The sequence below is a fragment of the Mixophyes fleayi genome, chromosome 9, assembly GCF_038048845.1.
Source record: "Mixophyes fleayi isolate aMixFle1 chromosome 9, aMixFle1.hap1, whole genome shotgun sequence".
Lineage (NCBI taxonomy): Eukaryota > Metazoa > Chordata > Amphibia > Anura > Limnodynastidae > Mixophyes > Mixophyes fleayi.
The window spans coordinates 103,027,078-103,047,786 of NC_134410.1; the positions used below are offsets into that span (position 1 = coordinate 103,027,078).

General features: G+C 40.0%; 1 protein-coding gene across 4 annotated transcripts in view; it reads left to right on the forward strand.

Annotated features, from left to right (window-relative positions):
* STRBP (spermatid perinuclear RNA binding protein) overlaps positions 1-20,709 on the forward strand; it is a 130,605-nt gene that overhangs the window by 64,154 nt on the left and 45,742 nt on the right. For all 4 annotated transcript variants that reach the window (XM_075184734.1, XM_075184737.1, XM_075184735.1 and 1 more), the window contains exons 5-6: positions 16,932-17,097; positions 17,453-17,597. In XM_075184734.1, coding sequence (XP_075040835.1) covers positions 16,932-17,097; positions 17,453-17,597 — 311 coding nt within the window. The remainder of the gene's footprint in view (positions 1-16,931; positions 17,098-17,452; positions 17,598-20,709) is intronic.

Genomic DNA, 20,709 nt, shown 5'->3' on the forward strand with positions numbered 1-20,709 from the left:
GAATACACGAGTGCAGTGCAGGGGTTTGTGGGTGGCAGAATGCGCAGGAGTGCAGAGCAGGGGTTTGTGGGTGGAAGAATGCGCAGGGGTTTGTGGGTGGCAGAATGCGCAGGAGTGCAGTGCAGGGGTTTGTGGGTGGCAGAATGCGCAGGGGTTTGTGGGTGGCAGAATGCGCAGGAGTGCAGTGCAGGGGTTTGTGGGTGGCAGAATGCACAGGAGTGCAGTGCAGGGGTTTGTGGGTGGCAGAATGCACAGGAGTGCAGTGCAGGGGTTTGTGGGTGGCAGAATGCACAGGAGTGCAGTGCAGGGGTTTGTGGGTGGCAGAATGCACAGGAGTGCAGTGCAGGGGTTTGTGGGTGGCAGAATGCACAGGAGTGCAGTGCAGGGGTTTGTGGGTGGCAGAATGCACAGGAGTGCAGAGCAGGGGTTTGTGGGTGGCAGAATGCGCAGGGGTTTGTGGGTGGCAGAATGCGCAGGAGTGCAGAGCAGTGGTTTGTGGGTGGCAGAATGCGCAGGAGTGCAGAGCAGGGGTTTGTGGGTGGCAGAATGCGCAGGGGTTTGTGGGTGGCAGAATGCACAGGAGTGCAGTGCAGGGGTTTGTGGGTGGCAGAATGCACAGGAGTGCAGTGCAGGGGTTTGTGGGTGGCAGAATGCACAGGAGTGCAGTGCAGGGGTTTGTGGGTGGCAGAATACACAGGAGTGCAGTGCAGGGGTTTGTGGGTGCCAGAATGCACAGGAGTGCAGTGCAGGGGTTTGTGGGTGCCAGAATGCACAGGAGTGCAGTGCAGGGGTTTGTGGGTGCCAGAATGCACAGGAGTGCAGTGCAGGGGTTTGTGGGTGCCAGAATGCACAGGAGTGCAGTGCAGGGGTTTGTGGGTGGCAGAATGCACAGGAGTGCAGTGCAGGGGTTTGTGGGTGGCATAATGCACAGGAGTGCAGTGCAGGGGTTTGTGGGTGCCAGAATGCACAGGAGTGCAAGTCAGACATCTTTAATGGGCATTTCCAATGGGAGACACACATTCTCTATTGTGAACATTGATAAACCTCCATTTGATTTGCAAATAGTTTAATAATTGGATGTCCTGTAAATATAAAAAACGATATACACTTTAAAAATGACGTTTTTTTAAGGTCTCCAGATTTAGATTTGAAATGAATGATTAATTGAAATATAGCAAGAAATATATGCTGCTTAACCTTTACTTTAAAAATGTGCACCCTGGTGCTAATGTCTCTGAGAGGAGTCCAGCATTATATATCTATTCTGGACACTTTTTTTTTTTTTTAATGACACAGCTCCTCTGCCTTGTGGACGTTCACAGGGCACCGGAGCTGAAGAAAGACGGCCCTGGAGTGGGTATAATGAATAATGGGGGCAACTCTCACACAGAATCCCCACATTAGTATACAGAACACCCTGTGTTCTTTCCCCAACAGAGGAAGCAAAGGAAAAGCTAATATTGTGTTTTCTGCACTAGGGACTATGGTCCTCATTTAGAACTTAACTCTAAAGCACAGTGTAAAATTAAAGCTGTCCAGTATGTGTGCTACAAGCAAAAGCACCAGTATTTTCCCTGCATGCACTCATTGCATAGAAAAATAGTTTGTCCCGGTGTAAATTTTCAACCATTAACTGGATTTACTCCTAACTATAAATAAGACTGTACATGTAAAACAGGTGTTAAACATGACAGTTCTCTTTTTAAATTTAACTTGTTTAATTGAATGTTTTCCAGTAATTAATGTTTCCTTCCAAGTATAGAAAATACTTGCTTTACCTTTTGCTATGTCACATTCTGGGTCTGATTCATTAAGGTCATGCAAAACAAATATAAACTGTGTGTGTTTCTTGGGGGGTTAAATGCACGGAATGTGGGCACACGCACATCGGTATTCAACTACAAGCAGAACTGTAGACACCTCTCTTGTTGCGTGGATTACATATGTGGACTATACAGGCCCCATCAGAATCTGTGGGCCCCAGTACATAGGAAAGCGGAAGACCCCAACCCACGGTCTCCCTGAGCCTCTTCACCTATCATTGATGGGGAGCCACCACACTGCCAAAGTAAAATAAAAAATAGTCAGGCAGGTCATAGCATGCCCCTCAGCTTCTTTGGGCCCCCTACAGTTGTACAACCCTGATGGCAATCCTGGGAATATAAACTCTCAGCAGAACGCACAGAAAAGAAAATTCAATTATTGTCACCTGTTATTTATATAGTCATTAAAGAAAAAAATGTAAACTTTATTTTTTTTATTCCAATGAAATACATTTATTATAGTGTTATTGATGTCTACTGTAAATAATCATTTTACAGTTGTTCCTGATTGTAAACACCTGTTATATCATTGAATATGCGTCATCATTATCACGCGGCCATACTTTAGAGATGGCCAAAGCTTGAATTGGACGCTGCTGCGTGCGCTCCAGCTTGGCACATCTTTACTGTACATGGACTACATGCATACGCCAATTCCCCTCCCCGTTCTGCCCATGAAATCGTAGGTTGTTATAACTGTACTTTGTGCTCAAAAATTAATTTGTTGATTTTGCGTTCACTGGCGTATGGTCAGTTTCTGGGCGTGCGCAGTATGTTTTAGCGTAAAATGTAGTACAGGTCCTATGTGCTTTATCTCAGAGTTGCGTGTTTAGTATTTGTGTTTTTGCAAATGCATTTAAAATATTTTAAGGAATGGAAACCTCCTCCCTTGCTTCATCTGTCTGTCCCCTAACCTGTGCTCCTTCAAATGTGCACTTAAAACTCATCTGTTCCTTTAAAGCCTACCAGCCATCCACCTAACCCCTTTCTTATCTCCTCCACTTGTTATCTCCTCTTTCCTCCCAGCCCCTCTCTTCACTCCTCCCATGCTATATCCCCTTTCTGTGCCTGATGTTTGTTTACCTTCCCTTAGGATGTAAGCTCTTATGAGCAGGGCCATTTTCCCTCCTACCTCTATATCTATTCTTTTGCTCCATCTTTACCGCAATAGCCAGGTCTGGAGTTTCTGAAGTCTTGGTATTTGTTTATTGTTCTGTACTGTATCGCCCTGTATAGTCTACTGTTTGTACTGTGTACTGCACTGCGGAAATCTTGTGGCGCCTAATAAATAAAGGATAATAATACTTCACTGAGGCCCATTAGCATCATCACTGAACATATGACATCTTACTGACACTACAATTTTAAACCGCTTGTTATCTGGATCATCTCTGTACTCGCAGCTTCTCTTAAACATGGGAGTGCGAGTAATGTCAGAGACTTCTAGGTGCACATCTAGGAGTTTAGTCTATAAATGGCAGAAGCAGAAAGTAGCAGATAAGTGGTGGTAAATGTACTCTATATTCTACAAAAATACCACTATTATTTGGTTGGTAAACTGGGGTAGTGTAAAAAAATGCTCTGAGAACAATAGCACCACTATAGTGTAAATATCAAGTGTTCAATACATTTTCAAAGATTACCATTCAAATTTTATTGTACTGCCAGATAAAATATAATAAAATACTGGAGCAAGTTATTTAATGAACATAAAACTATTGAGTCAGTGGCTGAAATGAGTGAGCAGTGACATAAAATGATCACTCATCTCTTGTCATCATCATCATCATCATTTATTTATATAGTGCCACTAATTCCTCAGCGCTGTACAGAGAACTCATTCACATCAGTCCCTGCCCCATTGGAGCTTACAGTCTAAATTCCCTACTATAGACACACACTCACACACAGACAGAGAGGGAGAGACTAGGGTCAATTTGATAGCAGCAAATTACCCTGACAGTATGTTTTTGGAGTGTGGGAGGAAACCGGAGCACCCGGAGGAAACCCACACAAACACAGGCAGAACCTACAAACTCCACACAGATAAGGCTGGGAATCGAACTCATGACCCCAGTGCTGTGAGGCAGATGTGCTAACCACTAGGCCACTGTGCTGCCCTATGTCAGAAGTGTAGTAACATATAATATGGTAGTGAGCCTATAATCATGGTGAAAATCTATATATTCTACAGTATTATGGTGCTCCCTGGTCTTTTTGTATTTTTTGTTGTGTTATTGACCAGAAGAAGATTTGGGCTGCTGGATGTCAAGCGGTAGCTAGATAATCTTCAGTACCATGAATTAATGTTTCTAAATGCATCCTTTTTTCCCCATTTAACTTTACCAGTTGTAAATGCTTTGCAAGATCACCATTTTTATTTTGTATGGTGATTATGCATCTCTTTTCTCGCCTTTTTATCTAATTTTCCTATTCCTAAAAATCTTTTAATCTATTGTACACAACTTGTAACATTTTGGCCTGTCTTAACAATTGTATACTTTACCTGCATTAACCAATATATGTTTCCCACACTTTGTAGAATTTAAACAGCTTTGAGCACAGAGCCCTCTACCACTTGCACTGGTCTCGAAGCTAATGTGTATGATAGTTTTCTCTGTGCTTTTTCCACTGCATAGAATGTGTCTGATGCCAAATAAATAAATGGTAATAATTACATAGTTGATGATGTGAGGAGACCAGTTGACATCAACATTTACCAACTCTTATGGTTAATGTTCATGGAGCTCAGCCAGCTAATCTAAATTGTAGACTGAACTAAACTGAGATGCCTATTCCATGTGCGTTAGTCTAAATTGTCTAAAAAGCAGACATTGTTCAATGTCGCCTAAAGCCAATTAAGAAAACAGTATATTTTTGGAACTGTGAGAGGAAATCAGAGACCACTGAGGAAACCCATGTAAACCATGATGCAGCAATGCTAATCATTGTGCCACCCAATATACTGCCCTCTGGTGCGAGGTTCTTTCAAAGGCACCAATATTCCATAACACCGCCCTCAGCAGTGATGAAGTGCTGATTTCACTTTCCCCTAGCCAGGGTTTAATGCCATCAATTTTGCCCAACTTGAGTTTGGATGCAATAAATGAGGCTTCATTGTGTGGGTGTTCATTGGAGCAGTGAGGATCCATTACATTTTTAACAGCAAAGTAGAGTGAACATAAAATCTCAGATGGAAATCGCCGATAGAGAGGTGTTAGAGCATTGCACACAGCTGTGTATGCCAGGCAGAGGTCACAGCAAGGATAGACAAAAGTAAAACATGCTCTACTTACCCCCATCACTGACTGATCAATAATATGTATATGAGATTCTGTGTTCCATGCATTTACCATTTAAAATGGAACAAATGAGAGATGGAATTTCTTAATGTACATGTGGACATAGCTTAAATATATAAGTCATTTTTCCTAAAAAATGCATCCGATTCTATTTGGTTTTGGAGACAGAATTGTATTTGTATTTTTTCCTTCACACAGTGTACAGAAGCAGAAAATTTGGGGCCAGAATAACTGGCAGCATACAAGTCCGTCAGAGAGCTTGTAATAACCAGATATAGGGCAAATATGCACAATAGGGTGGTAGGCTGGTCCTGTGCTAAGGCTATTGGCCAAGCCTAAGTACAGATAGAACTGTGAAGACCTATTTTTTATGGTTAATCAACATTCTTGTAGTGCACCTCTTTCTGTATGCTAGTAGTGGTGTCCATTTCTTGTAGCGTATAGTAGGGATCAGGGAGCTTAGATTTCTGGAGACATCTTGATTATCTGGGATGTCTTCAGTTTTGAAGTGGGTGGGGATAGAGCAAGATGTAGCCAATCAGGTCATTGGACAATTCAGCGGCTGTTGATTAGTGTACTGATCTTGTGGGAGGCAGTGACCTGTCCATGATTATTTTAGAGAGGTCAGAACAGTGGTTGTGCCGTGATGTAGGAAGGAGGATAGAAGCAAGCAAAAGACATAGGGTTATACTTACTAAACTGTGGGTCTGAAAAACTGGGGATGTTGCCTATAGCAACCAGTCAAATTCTAGCTTTCATTTATTTAGTACATTCTACAATATGACAGCTAGAATCTGATTGGTTGCTATAGGCAACATCTCCAGTTTTCCAAACCTGCAGTTTAGTAAATATACCTCATAAACTAATAGAAGGAGCAAGGTCTCCAACAGCATAAAGTAGTGATGTGCACGTCCTGTGAGACTGATGAAGGAAGATGTGATGTCAGCTTGTTTTCCTTTTCCCATTTGTTCCCTTTCTTTAGTGTAAAATTTAAATCTGCTCTCACATTTTAGAATACCATTATTTTACCAAATAGACCATATAGGTCTCCTATTACATAAGATAAGATGTAGCTCACCACTGATTGATGCTGATTGCTATGGTAGTCTATGAAACCGTAGTGGTCAGGTAATCAGTGGTGAGTTTAAATCCTGGTGATATACAGCATGCAGCAGTGGTTGCTAAGGGGGGAAAATTTGCCTGATATCTCTTACTAGCTTGTATCTCCCAGCATTGCAGTTTAGTAGGAAAGGAATTTTCTAACTTGAATTGATTTTGGTTAACTGATGTGTGACTGTTTGCCATTTTGACTAAAAGTTGCTAATAGGTGTTACTATTTGATTATTAAAAAAACAATCATTGAGCACAGAAACAGCTAAAAGCACAATTTGCACAATGTCCCCTTTAATTCTATGGTTCCATGGTGGTGAAGGGGTCTTTGATATATAGGTTGGTTGGATGCCTATATCTTAGTGAGACTTGCTCTTGTTTAGTGTTTGTAGATAAATTTTAAAGCAAGTTCACACCACACTGACCTCGGTGTCAGATTATCAAGAAGAGCTAACATTTTTGGATGGGTGCCACGTGTTCGTGTTCCAAATGCCACGTTGGAAAAGTTGTTCAGGAACCTAAGGACTTTGATAATCAATCTCTTAAGCTCTTCTCAGGTCAAGTGAAATAGACCTGTAGAGGTTCAGTTTCTTCAAAGAAATACAGATAGCTATACAACTGTCTTTATCTAGTGGAAAATCGGCACATATCTCTCCTGTCCCACTATGACTGAGATGTCAGAGAATGGCAAAAATAGACTTTCCGTCGTTATAGCAGAAAAAAGCTGTTCCTCAATATCTAACTGGTGTATTTTTATTCATAACCCCTGGGACTGTAACATTTCAGTTTAACCTCTTGCAGGACGGGTCAGCAACATATGTTTCTTTGTTGAACCTTTTGACAGCCAAGAAAGTAAAACAATGTTCTTGTCCATATGGTTCTTTAATGGCACATGGCAAGCTACAGTGAAAATGAATTGCAGGGACTAATGGAGAAATATAAATAGTATATAGTCAACAACTAAATATATATTGAATGTTATTGTTGAGAAAAATATTTTTGGAAAAATGAAATAGTCTCTAAAGAATATCAATTTTATCCATCTATTGAAAGATACAAATATGACCATTACTTTGCCTGAACATTTAGGCAAAAATGTTGTTTTTGTTATAGGTTTTAAACATATAATCAATAATAAAGTAATTGACTTGCTTGTATAGCTTGCGATTCTTTCTCCTTATGTGTTGGCTCTCTGTCAGCTGCTGGTTGTTCCAATGTTATTGTCATGGCAAAGAGGGGGGAGGGTTATGGGGACCTCTTTGAAATGTAACCTATATGGATTGTACAATGAAGCTAATTGCTTCTCAAATTATCGCTCATGGATGGGTTTTTTTCTTTTACCTTTTATAGAGCGACAATACATTACACAGCACTTTCCAGAGAATATTGAATCATCGGACCCTAATCACAAACACACACGTTTAATTTTTTTTTCTTCCAGAAGCCAAGTAACCTACCGGTATGGCTTTTGGAGCACCTGGAGGAAACCACCGTAAACATATAGAATGCAAACTCTGCACAAATATTGCCCTGATTGGATTTCAATTATTGACTGCAGCCATGTGAGGCAGCAATGCTAACCACTGTGCTACCATACTAAAAATATGTAAATATTTCCCACTCGCACACATTTAAACACAATGTACTAAATGTACCAAACAAAGCACCAAATGTGACCCCTTCCTTGATAGATATATATATATATGTCTAGTGGCGTGTGTTAGTCTGTCTGTGTGTGTGTGTGTGTGTGTGTTAAAAATAAAACCAAGCTGCAGCGCCACCTGCTGGGCGGACTTATACACTGACCTACTAAATTCTCAGTGTGTGTGGAAAAAAAAATTCAGAAAGGGCTGAAATTTGGTATACTAAGATGTTTTTAATTTGTTAATTTAATTTGTTAATTGTTAAAAGTGTTTATAAAGATTTAAAAAAAATATATATATATATATATTCCTTGAAGGAGAAGTGACAGTTGGGAGTGGTTGGTGGTTGAGGCCTGGGCTATGGCCCAAATGCATGACAAGAACCTTTTTAACACCTTAAGTAGCTTGATTTGACTAGAATGCATGAGTATCATGCACGGGTTAACTTGTGTATATATATATCTATTATATAAATGCTTAGTGGCGTCTGTGTGTGGAAAAAAAACAACAAGTTGCAGCGCCACCTGCTGGGCAGAGTTATACACTGACCTACTAAATTCTTAGTGTGTGTGGGAAAAAGAATTCAAAAAAGGCTGAAATTTGGTAGGGCTCAAACTCATTTTCGTGAGGTAATTTTACCTCATGAACACATGTGTAGAGGCGTGCGTTAGTGTGTGTGTGGAAAAAACTTTTCTCAGAAAGGGCTTAAGTATCTTGATTTGACTAGAATGCATGAGTATCACTATTATAATTTTTTTTGTCAAATAATGTCAGTATACCAAATTTCAGGTCAATTGGATGAGCCCTTTCTGAGAAAATAGTTTTTTACACACACTAACACACGCCGCTAGGCATATATATATATATATATATATATATATATATATATATATATATATATATATATATATATATATATATTAATGTAAAAATATGTTAACTGTAATAGATAAGCTGGCACAGCATATTAGTACTAATATGCAAAGACCTAAACATCTCAAAAACATATACTCAAGACAGTCCAAATATGTTGCTTAAAGTATTAATAACTGAGATACTGAGATTATGTAGGTAACCAAAAGATGTTGTGGATTTAATATATTTATGATTATTAACGTTTATTTATATAGTGCCACCATATTGTGCTTTCCACTGATTTTTGTTTCATTTTCAGCCTCTAGCCCATTTAAGATTACATACACACGTACAGGGCCTGATCAACCACTAGGCTGACCAGGCAGCAGCCTGGGGCGCTGGGTCCCGGGGGTGCGGCGCTGCGGTATTTTTTCTTTTCATTATTCATTTTTTTTTTTTTTTTTTTTTCTTCATTCATTTTTTTTTTCCGGGTGGGGGAGGGGGGGGGGGGGGTCGCCAGGAGAGGGGGGGGCGCCGCGGGGGGTGGAGGGCTCGACGATCAAAAGCATTGCTGGTCAGTGGTTAGCAACACACAGCCAATCGCCAGGCTGCCTGTTGCTGTGCAGCAGACAGGAAGCAGGACGTCTTCACTTCCTATCTGCTGATCTGAGGAGAGGAGCGACGCTGGCACAACTACAGGTAAGTGAAGGGGGGGAACTGCCCTGCATATCTACAGGGAGGGGGGGGGAACTGCCCTGCATATCTACAGGGAGGGGGGGGGGGAACTGCCCTGCATATCTACAGGGAGGGGGGGAGGGAACTGCCCTGCATATCTACAGGGAGGGGGGGGGGAACTGCCCTGCATATCTATAGGGAGGGGGGGGGGGAACTGCCCTGCATATCTATAGGGAGGGGGGGGGGAACTGCCCTGCATATCTATAGGGAGGGGGGGGAACTGCCCTGCATATCTATAGGGAGGGGGGGGGGAACTGCCCTGCATATCTATAGGGAGGGGGGGGGGGAACTGCCCTGCATATCTATAGGGAGGGGGGGGGGAACTGCCCTGCATATCTATAGGGAGGGGGGGGGAACTGCCCTGCATATCTATATGGAGGGGGGGGGTAGGGAACTGCCCTGCATATCTATAGGCAGGGGGGGGGGGAACTGCCCTGCATATCTATAGGGAGGGGGGGGACTGTCATGCATATGTATAGGGAGGGAGAGGGGGACTGTCATACAAATCTATAGGATGGGAGGGGGGGCTGCCATGAAAATCTATAGGGAGGGAGAGAGGTTGATATGTATGAAGGAGGGCAGAGGAGGGGGGCTGATATATGTGACTGGGGGAGTTTTGATGTGATGGGGGGGATAGCTACAGAGTGGAGGTAAGGAAAATAGCTGCAAGGGGGATGGATGCAGGGTGGGAGGTAAAGAAAATGGCTGCAGCAGGGGTTAAGGAAAATGGCTGTGGGGGGGGGGTTGTGGTTAAGGAAAATGGCTGCAGGGGGTATTTAAAAAATAGAGCAGCTTTGGGGGGCAGAATCTCATGATTGTGTGGTGGTCACATGGGTGGTCTCAGCAATCACTAGAATACTAAATATTAGTGAGATGGGGCTGGTAGAGGTTTGTATTTGATTGACAACAAATATTCAGATATTGCTTATATATGCCTGTCCAATGGGGTACTTTTAGCTGGCCATAATGGAGTGTTTTGTTTTAACCAAAGGGCCTAATCATTCAGGGTTTGCATTAGAATACATTTTTGCATTTTCAAAACAGGACGCCAACTTTCCAGAAGCCAGCGAGAGGATAACAAAGTTGCAAGAGAGAAGAGCAAGAACAGGTAAGAGACAATGGCACAATCTGTCTAAATTTGAATGCTGGAGAATACACCTGAACATTCATATTCAGGAGTGTTCCTATACACCTAAATATATTCGGAGGGAGGGGGGGCGCTGCAGCCGTATTAGCCTAGGGCGGCCAGAACTCTTAATCAGGCCCTGCACACATACATTTTTGTCATAAGCCAATTAACCTACCAGTTTGTTTTTGGGTTGTCGGAGGAATCCCTTGTGTAAAAATATCAGTGACCTCAAGGTTAATTCACATTAGTTGTTTCCCTTTTAAGTAGAATTTGTATTCCAATTCTGCACCAATCGTGCTGCCTACCGTGTAAAACATTCTCATTTTCAGGAATGTCAGGCAGAAGAGTAGAAGCTGTAATAATAACATGCTAATGATGCGTACCATGCTAGCCTTTACCCCTACTCTGCAAGTGATGGGATTCAAGGTGTCAGAGCATGTTTGATAAATGTGACTATTGTATTGGAATGGTTAACCAAAAATCTTTGGAGATATTTACCTCATCTTTGCACATTGGGGGGACTTCGATACCCCCCGAAGTACCTTCGCGTTAACCGTATTACCGTTGTTACGGTAATATTAACCCGACTTTCTGCTCGCAGCTCAGGTAGCTGTGAGCGAAAAGCCGGCGTTAAAACTACCGTAATAACGGGCACTATTAAGCAGCCAATTGAATTCCCCCATTGTGTTTATTTACACGTGGTCTGTTTATAGCTTTTTTTCTTACCACACATATTGTTGTGTTCATGTACTCTCTTCCCATTAAGACCTAGATTTAATTACTTCAACTGTTTTGGTTTTCAGCTGTTTGGATACTGTGGCAAGATGCCCATGGTAGAAATTTATTTTGGAATACATAATACTGCATATTCCCTTGGTTGTGCTGTATATATTTATTCTTCATATACGCGATGTCCTAAAATGTATAGTTACATTGTTAAGTAACAGTTTAGCAATCAAATAGTGCAAGAAATCTAAGGCGTAGAATGCTGCTTTCCTGAGCAAAATGACATAATTTTCTTCATCCCGAGAGCCTGGGCCTGTCCATTAGGTTTACAAAATAAACACCATGATTTGTAAAATTGCCTCTAGGAATTTGATGGGATTTTTTTTTTTATTATTGGGTTAAATATCTGGTTTTAATTGTAGGACACAGTAAAATGTTGCTTGTCTCCTGGATAGGTTTGGGTATGCTGTAAAGTGATGTTTACAGCATAGTGAATGTATTTCTTAGAACGGGTGTATTTTAAGAGGAACTTGTGCCTATTATATGTAAATCTTGCAGCTGTAATATGGATGTTAGAGTGTTAGTGGCATAAATATCTTAGATTGCTTTGTATTCTTGTTTTGACATGTATTTCAGGAGCCACCAATAGTACATATACTTTATCTTTACTGTTTTAGTTTTCTTTTCATGAAGTGCAAAGCTATTTTATTTGCAGGTGCTCCCTGCTTACTCACTTCATGCACTTAGTCACTTGCAGATATTATTATTATTAAATATTATAATAGATTTTTTTCTTATGGAAATGTTGATCGTTCCTTAATGACCACATTGATAATTACAATAAGATGTATTGTACCAGTGAAACCACTTCAGGCTGTGCCACAGACAGAACCCATTAACACATTTACTGACATGTATCACCCTTTTATTGATCAGAGTGCTGTGTACACTCTGGTTGTGTAATAACATTTTCTAGTAATCCCCTCACATATAAACATTACTATTCCTATAGGCAAATTCTTATATGTGCTTTATCCAGTATATGCTCTTCATGTACATACTTCCCTAGCCTCTGATTTAAATGTCTTGCTCCCCATGGCCACTAAATGCCCCTCCCTAGTGCACATGCAGAAGTGTAAAAAGCAGACACCAGTCCAAGTGGATCGTGTAAAATGTAGACCCGAATCTAGGCGGCTAGTGTAAAGTGCAAACTCCAGACCAGTTTACAAAGCAGACCCCATCACCTACAGATGCCATGATACAAGTCTGCTCCTCTCCTCTCTTTCTTTGCTCATCCGCTATCAGCCACATAAGCTCAATCACCATCAATATCATTGGTGATAAAGTTCATTTTGTTCCTCCTGCAGCAAATCTATGTTCATTTCAGAAGGAGCACTCTCACACGATCACTATTTATAGTGCTAGTTCCCAGCTTTAACAACACAGCGTGGCAATCCATTCTGAGATGTCAGTATCAGCGTCAGATTTTTAATTCACCATCCGTTTTAGATGTAGGCTGTCGGAAGCAGTGAATTCAAATGAAAAATACACTCATCAGGATGCCACTTCTGCTGTCTGGCCTGCAAACAAATCTGTGACTAAACCTCCCTTCATTTAATTTACTGAAAGACTGGTACAAATGAAAGCAAAGTTTACTCCTGAAATGAAGTTAAGTATTGGGCAGTTCAGAAGATTTAGTCAAGAGACACTAGAGAAAAAGAGTGAAACAGAAACTTGTGTCCAAACACGGTGTGGATTCTTGAAAGCTATGCATATATACTAAGCTGCATAATATGAAAAATAGGACAGTGCAGTGCAAGAAGGAATTAAAGATGCATAAAATAATCATAAATTTAACTAAGGCAGAAGGCGTAGGACCCGATTGCATAATAAAGTTGTTTTCTTGCCTAAACCAATATAAAAGATATTGCAAATAAATTGTAGCAAAATAATCGTGCACTATATATGCACCTTAAAATAAAAATTGGTGGGAAACAGCCTGCTAGCAAATATCATATGGAACTTCTATCATCCGTATTACACATAAGTAATTAACATCCAAAGAATTATCCTTTTGATAATTAGGAATGTCTTTAGAAAGTTTAGGAGAGAATATCCCCAAATAGATTGTTCTCATTAAGCCCTGAAAGTACAAAGGAACGGCCACAGCATTTACAGGGTGTAACTAATTTGAACAGCATAGGATTACTTATCTTGTTCACACTGAGATTTACTATATAGGGAACTCCTGGAGGTAAATTTATCAAGCTGTGAGTTTGAAAAATTGGAGATGTTGCCTATAGCAATCAATCAGATTCTTTTTCATTTTGCAGAATTGCTAAATAAATGATAACTAGAATCTGGTTACTACAGGAAAAATCTCCGCTATTTCAAACCTGTAGCTTGATAAATTTACCCCCTGAAGTCCTTAGGGAGAAATATCCCTGAGATGCGGTCCACAACGAATCCCCTATGCACTAAATGCTCCCCACTTGTAAAGATGTAATACAAAGCCTGCTTGTTACTCAACCACCGTCTCTTACTTGTGATGGGGGCCGCCTAGATCAGTCCGTTTGGTAATATCCGGGTGTATTTACCACTATGTAAACTGAGTTTCAAGTGTAATTTGCCTGCTGCAGAAAATCCTACCACTTCAAAACCACTTCACAAGTAAGAGACATTGTTTGTGTAACAAACGGGAATTGTATTCCATCGTTACAAGTGGGAATCTTTTATTCCTTCTTACACTGCACTCTCCTATTTCTCCTGTTGTCTGTTGTGCGATTAATATGTTTTGGGGAGCTTCCAACTTCTATCTAGGGACAGCTGCGTCAAGTTTTGGTTGTACTATAGGTGTGGTGACCACAGCGCCAGGAGTAGTTTGGTCTTTCCTTTTGGCGATATATACTTAGCTGCCTAATGCTGCTGACTTATGTCAATGTGCATATACTGGACTTTAAAATGGAAAAGTTCAATTTGTGGAGGACGTTTATTGCTTGTTTATACAGGTATTGGGAAACTGTTCCTAAACTGCACCTGGCAGGTAATTATAGAGAAGTATCCATGATAACAAATTAAATGATATTTGGTGCATTACATAGTAATTACACCTCTAGAGACTACTTTGTGTCATGAGTATTATCTAGTCTTTGAGTCTTATGGCAAATACAGTCATTTTTTCTGTTCTCAATCTGTTCTTGTTTGCTCAGTGGTGTTCTTCCTTTTAACTGGTAAAGGGTTAAATCGATGAGCAGTTTTAATTGCCACACCGTTGTTTTCCCAGGCAGGTTATTACTTTTTTTTGTGTTTTTATTTTGCATTGCTAAATAAATTTTAATATGCCTGGTTGCAAGTCCGACATCTGCGTGCCTAAGTGAAAGAGACAACGCTGACACAGCAGATGGGCATCTTGTTTTAGTGTACTAGGAGACATGCTCACGTACTGCTTCCTGCAGGCTAAGCACTATCTACCTCTGTGAATAGCCTATTATTCATAGCTCAGGTAGAATGATCTTCCCAGTGGGATTCTGTAACCCACTGCAATCTCTTGATGTGAAATAAATAATAGCCCCACAGATGATAGAAGACAATTTTGCTTACTACTCCTTATTGTATCATTAGAATCTAACAGGGAAGACTTGAATTCCCATTCATTTAATTATACCTCTAAGAGTTGTGTGTTTTTGATGCTTAAGGGGCATTCAAGAGAACCAACATATTAAGTATGAAGCACAATTATAAACAGATCTTTTTTCATGTTTTAATGCTAACCCTTGGACATCAGTTAAACAACTTTTTACAGTCTGTAAACTTTTTTTCACTTCACAGCTGTATAATGTGTGTGTGTGTGTGTGGTAACAAGTATTCCATAAAATTGAATGTTTAGGCCATGTCTTTCCTTTTTATTATTTTTCAAATTATTTTTAGAAGTTATTTTTCAAGTATTTTGTTTAAACAATCAGCAGCTTGTGTATACACACAAACACTCACACACTCTATATGGACAAAAGTATTTTGCCACACCTGTTAATTGTTGAGTTGAGCTGTTTCATTCAGACCCGTTGTCAGAGGTGTATAAAAACAAGCACCTAGCCATGCAGTCTCCATTTGCAAACATTTGTGACACAAAATGGGTCGTTCTGAAGAGGTCAGTGACGTCAAGCATGGTACTGTGATACGAAAAAACTTGCCTGATGAAGGGACATCTGTGCTCTGAAAGTTAGCAAATAAATTTTTTATTTTTTTTTGTTAGCCAATAAAGGTATCACTCCTATAATACTTTTGTCTTTTTTGGCACAAACATATTTAACATCACAGTGATATTATTAGAAAGTGGAAGTGTTTAGGAGCAACAGCAACTCGGCCACAAAGTGGAACACCATGTAAAATCAGAGCGGGATCAATGACTGCTAAGGCGCATGGTGTGTAAAAGTCGCCTACGGGCTGATTCCATAGCTGAAGAGTACCCAACTTCCACTGGCATTAATGTAAGAATAAAAACTGTGCGGCGGGAGCTTAATGGAATGGGTTTCTATGGACTGGCAGCTGCATTCAAGCCTCACATCACTAAGACCAATGCCAAGTGTCGGATGGAGTGGTGTAAGCATACTGACACTGGACTGTGGAGAAGTGGTAATGTGTTCTGCAGAGTGACGAATCACACTTTTCTGTTTGACAATCGGATGGGCGAGTCTGGGTTTGGCGGTTGCCAGGAGAATGCTACCTGCTTGACTGCATTATGCCAACTGTGAAGTTTGGTGGAGGAGGGATAATGGTATGGTGCTGCTTTTCAGAGTTTGGGCTAGGCCCCTTATATCCATTGAAGGGCAATCTTAATGCTTCAGCATAAAAAGTCATTTTGGACAATATTATGCTTCCAACTTTGTGGCAACACTTTGGGGAAGGCCCTTTATATTCCAACATGACTGTGCCCCAGTGCACAAAGCAAGGACTACAAAGACATGGTTTGATGAGTTTGGTGTGGAAGAACTTGACTGGCCCACACATAGCCCTGACCTCAACTCCATCAAACACCTTTGGAATTAACTGGACCGGAGATTGTGAGCCAGGCCTTCTCGTCCAACATCAGTGCCTGACCTCATAAATGCTCTACAGAATGAATGGGTGTAAATTCCCACAGAAACACTCCCAACAACTTGTGGAAAGCCTTCCAAGAAGAGTGGAAGCTGCTATTACTGCAAACTCCATATTAAAGTATATGTGTTTGAATAGAATGTTATTACAGCCCCTGTTTTTGTATTGGCCAAGAATACTTTTGTCCATATAGTGTGTGTGTGTATATGTATGTATGTATGTATGTATGTATATGTGTGTATGTATGTGTGTATATAAAAATATGATTTCCTGTTGGGTTTTTTTGTTCTCTAACTTTTTCTACGTACATGTAAGCGAATGGTTCACTCTAAGTGCACACTAAGCTGTATGATGTAGCATTTTTGGCGCTAGGGTATGGTATTTTTTTTATTTTTTTTAGAGAGTGACACATTTCCGTTATTGTAAAGAACTATTGAAAAGCAGGATTGCTGTGTATGAATTGTCAATCCTCTAACATCCTTTTTTTTTTTTTTTTTTTTTTTTTTTTTTTTAGGGATGAGAGTGGTCGGGTGCTATGTGGAGTCATGAGAATCGGCTTGGTTGCCAAAGGTTTGCTCATTAAGGATGATATGAAGCTAGAACTGGTACTTATGTGCAAAGAGAAACCAACAGAGAGCTTGTTAGTGACTGTAAGAGACAACCTTCCTCTACAAATCCAGGTGAGACGCAGCTATAGACTTAACTCTTAGGGCTTGTTCTCTGGGGCTTTGAAAAATTACGCTAGGTAACAGCATCAACAAAACCATGCCTTGGGCATGGGGATTTCAGATATGACAAGCAATGCCCCTGGACATTTTTAGGCACATAGCTGCAAAGACTTTCAAATGTTTACTGTACCCTAGACATGCGTACAAATGGGTCTTGTTTCTTTACTCATCAGTATGATTAGCTGTACAGATAATGTCTCACTTTTGCTTCGTAATGAATGTTCAAGGCTCTCTGTAGACGTTGCCTCCCACTATGCCATCACAACTGTTTGTTTGATTTGATTTTGGCTTCTTAAATTTTTTTCAGAAACTCACAGAAGAGGCATATCAAGTGGAACAGTGCATAGAAGACGCAGCAATAGTTATACATAATTCAAAGGAACCCAAGTTAACCCTTAAAGTTATACTTACCTCCCCACTGTTCAGAGAAGAGGAAGACCGAGCAGGTGGAGGTACTTGGGTTTTCATCTGTCAGTTGTTGTGAGAAACATGTTGTTTGGCAGTGCACACCAACCCTCTCCAGAGTTTATTTTAAAAAGATATATGCATACATTTTTATGACTCTTGCCTGCATTCTCTCATCCGTGGTACTGAAATGCACATTTAAACAATGTATAATTTTGAAGATAGTAAATGTTACTTATTTTGAAGTCTCTTAGTTTGTGGTATTGAACAGATTCTGTTACACAACCTCAGTGCTGTCCCTTGACTTCCTAATAACGTGAAAATTTGAGTATTTTCTGTGTGTAAAGTATAAACACCTCACAGGTAGACGCTGTGCATTTCCTGTTTAACAAATTGACTTTCATTTGTGGTTTTGGCAAAATGAAATCAACCTTTTCATAATATGTTTATAGCAGCTATGAGGTTGGGTAAGTCATAAGTAACATAATACTAATGTGGTCATGATTTTCTTTATTTTTATTTCTCTTGTTTTTTTTCCCCTCTTCATTTTATGGTCTGTAATATTTGCTTCAGCTTCCCAAGCCTGTCCCTACAAACTTGCCAAGCAACACTGGACCTATGTCAGACCTTTGACCAACAGGCCACACTCTGTCATGTCAACTGAGGCAGCCAGCCCACCTGGGCAAGATGGACTCCCTGTCGCTCCTCCCATCTCTAGCCCCACCCTCTACTTTCTGTCCTTCCCACAAACATCAGCTATACAGTGTCAAATGTTGGTCAGTTAAAAGTCAATGGGACCATCTGGGAAGAATCATAGCTAATTAAGGAAGTTAATTGTTTACATTCTTCCATGCATCAAATAGAACATATTGGTGACATTTTATACATTGTATACACTACTAGGGGAATGCAGATACTACACAGAATATGCTGGTTGTAATAAAGTGCATAGTCCACTTTCCATTTGCAGATTTTCTACCGGATAGTAACTCAAAGCTCTGTGAGCCAGTAAAATACTGTTTTCAATACAGGTCCTTCTGAAGTTGCTTGTAAAAGGCTATGGTGTTATTAATACATGTTAAAGCTGTATTAATAAGTATCTTGCAATAATTACCTGTGTATGTATGTATATCCATATCTATATATACATATGCACACGTTTTAACTTGATAGAATGTACAATATTTTTTTTATCAGCTAGCAGAATGCATTTTAACTTTGCCTGAGCAAAAGAAAACTGCAAAGTCCAGCTATGTGAATAGCACAGGCAATTTAAAATGTAAAATCTTTTCAAGGAACTTACATTTTAACTTATGTTTTTTCCATGATATGTTTCAAAGATTCCAAGTTATTCTGGTTGTTTAACAATGTGTTAAATGTGTATTTGCATACACCCCACCCCTTTTTTCTTCTTTTATACTTTAATGCTCATGCATTGTATCTGTATTCCCTTATAATATATACCTGTTTAAATCATGCATCCATCATAAGGGTATAACTGACCAATATTTCCCGAGGTATGGTTTTTGACTATGCTAATCTATATCCTAACAACACCAAGCAGCGTAGGTGCAGTGGACCTGTCCTGTGTGTATTTCATGCACTCAGAATGATGCTTGTGTCTTCATGTGCTGACCTCATTAGTATATCATTCTTTGTGGTGTTTGCTCTATCTACTATGTAACGGGACCTTGATGCACATCTTCTATTGCCTTTACAAAGATATGCTATACCTTAAAAATGATCTCTTATACAGGATATTGTGTGTCTGCTTACTGCTCAGTTGTATAACATATTGGACAATATATGCACTACTGTATATTACAGTAATGATGATTTAAAAATAGACTGTGACAAGGAATGTACCATAAATTTTAACACTGCTTCTACTACATGAGGGATGATGCCACTGCTCACAAATCAAAATAATGACAACGCTACTCCAAAGAATAGATATGGGATAATGTACTCCCTACTGTAAATTTATATTGACATTAGAAGTCACCAAGAATTCTGTGACAAGTAAAAACCATGATGGCTGTAGGGCAGGTGTTTTGAGACAGGTCACAAAAGTCCAAGGAGAAACTTCTAATATCCATAATATTTTACAGTAGGAGGTGGAATATTTCTTAATTATATTACTATAGTCTACAGGAGTGATGCTAACCTGTGACACTCCAGGTGTTGTGAAACTACAAGCATGCTCTGCCAGCCACCAGCTCGTTATCTACTGGCAAAGCATGCTGGGGCTTGTAGTTTCACAACACCTGGAGTGTCACAGGTTAGCCATCACTGGTCTACAGTATGAATCTTAAGGCTACTCATATTGCAATGTATTGCTGTTAGGTGACCCTTTAGAATACAGTGTCACTGACAGTAGTTCAGTAAGTTATATTTATTATTTGTTATTATTTTACTTAGTGGAGAGCTATATAATAATATAATAGTGGCATCTGCATTATGGTGCTGAGATATATAAAATATCATTGTTATTGTATTTAGGATATGTGATTATCATCTATAGTTCACCATATTAACAAGACTTATAATAATGTTGTTTGATTATATATATAATTATTACACACTCTTGTTAATGCCAATCTGATCACACCAAGCATATTCTTAGGCTAACATTACACATACATTTATTTATTTTCACTTAGTGTGACAAATATATAGGGCTTTAACACATTCAGCTATGTGCAACTGGTCCCTGATCATAAGAGCTGATGATTAAAATGTAAGCCCCTGTGAACAAGTCTGGGCGTAACATCCAAACAGAGCATGAAGACACTTCATTCTAATGATGTTAATGTACAAGACAGTCTGATGCAAGTCTGTTTTCTTCTTTCCCCCACCCCATGATCCCTTCATCTGTACTTTTGATAGGATTCTGCACACAGGTGCTGACTGGCTGCATGACAATGCTGTGCTAGGCAGTGATAATTGCAAACCAAGCTATATTTGATACACCACTGTACACTGGGAGGCAGAGCATACTTTGACCCACATTTGTCTGGAGTATTATTTGTTGAGACTTCAGTGTGCTATTGTACACAGCTTCAGAAGTGTGATGATTACGGTAGAAGTGTAACCTCATAGAGGTGCGTGCATAAATGAGCAATGTTTTCTGTGCCTAAATTGTGGTAAATATGCACA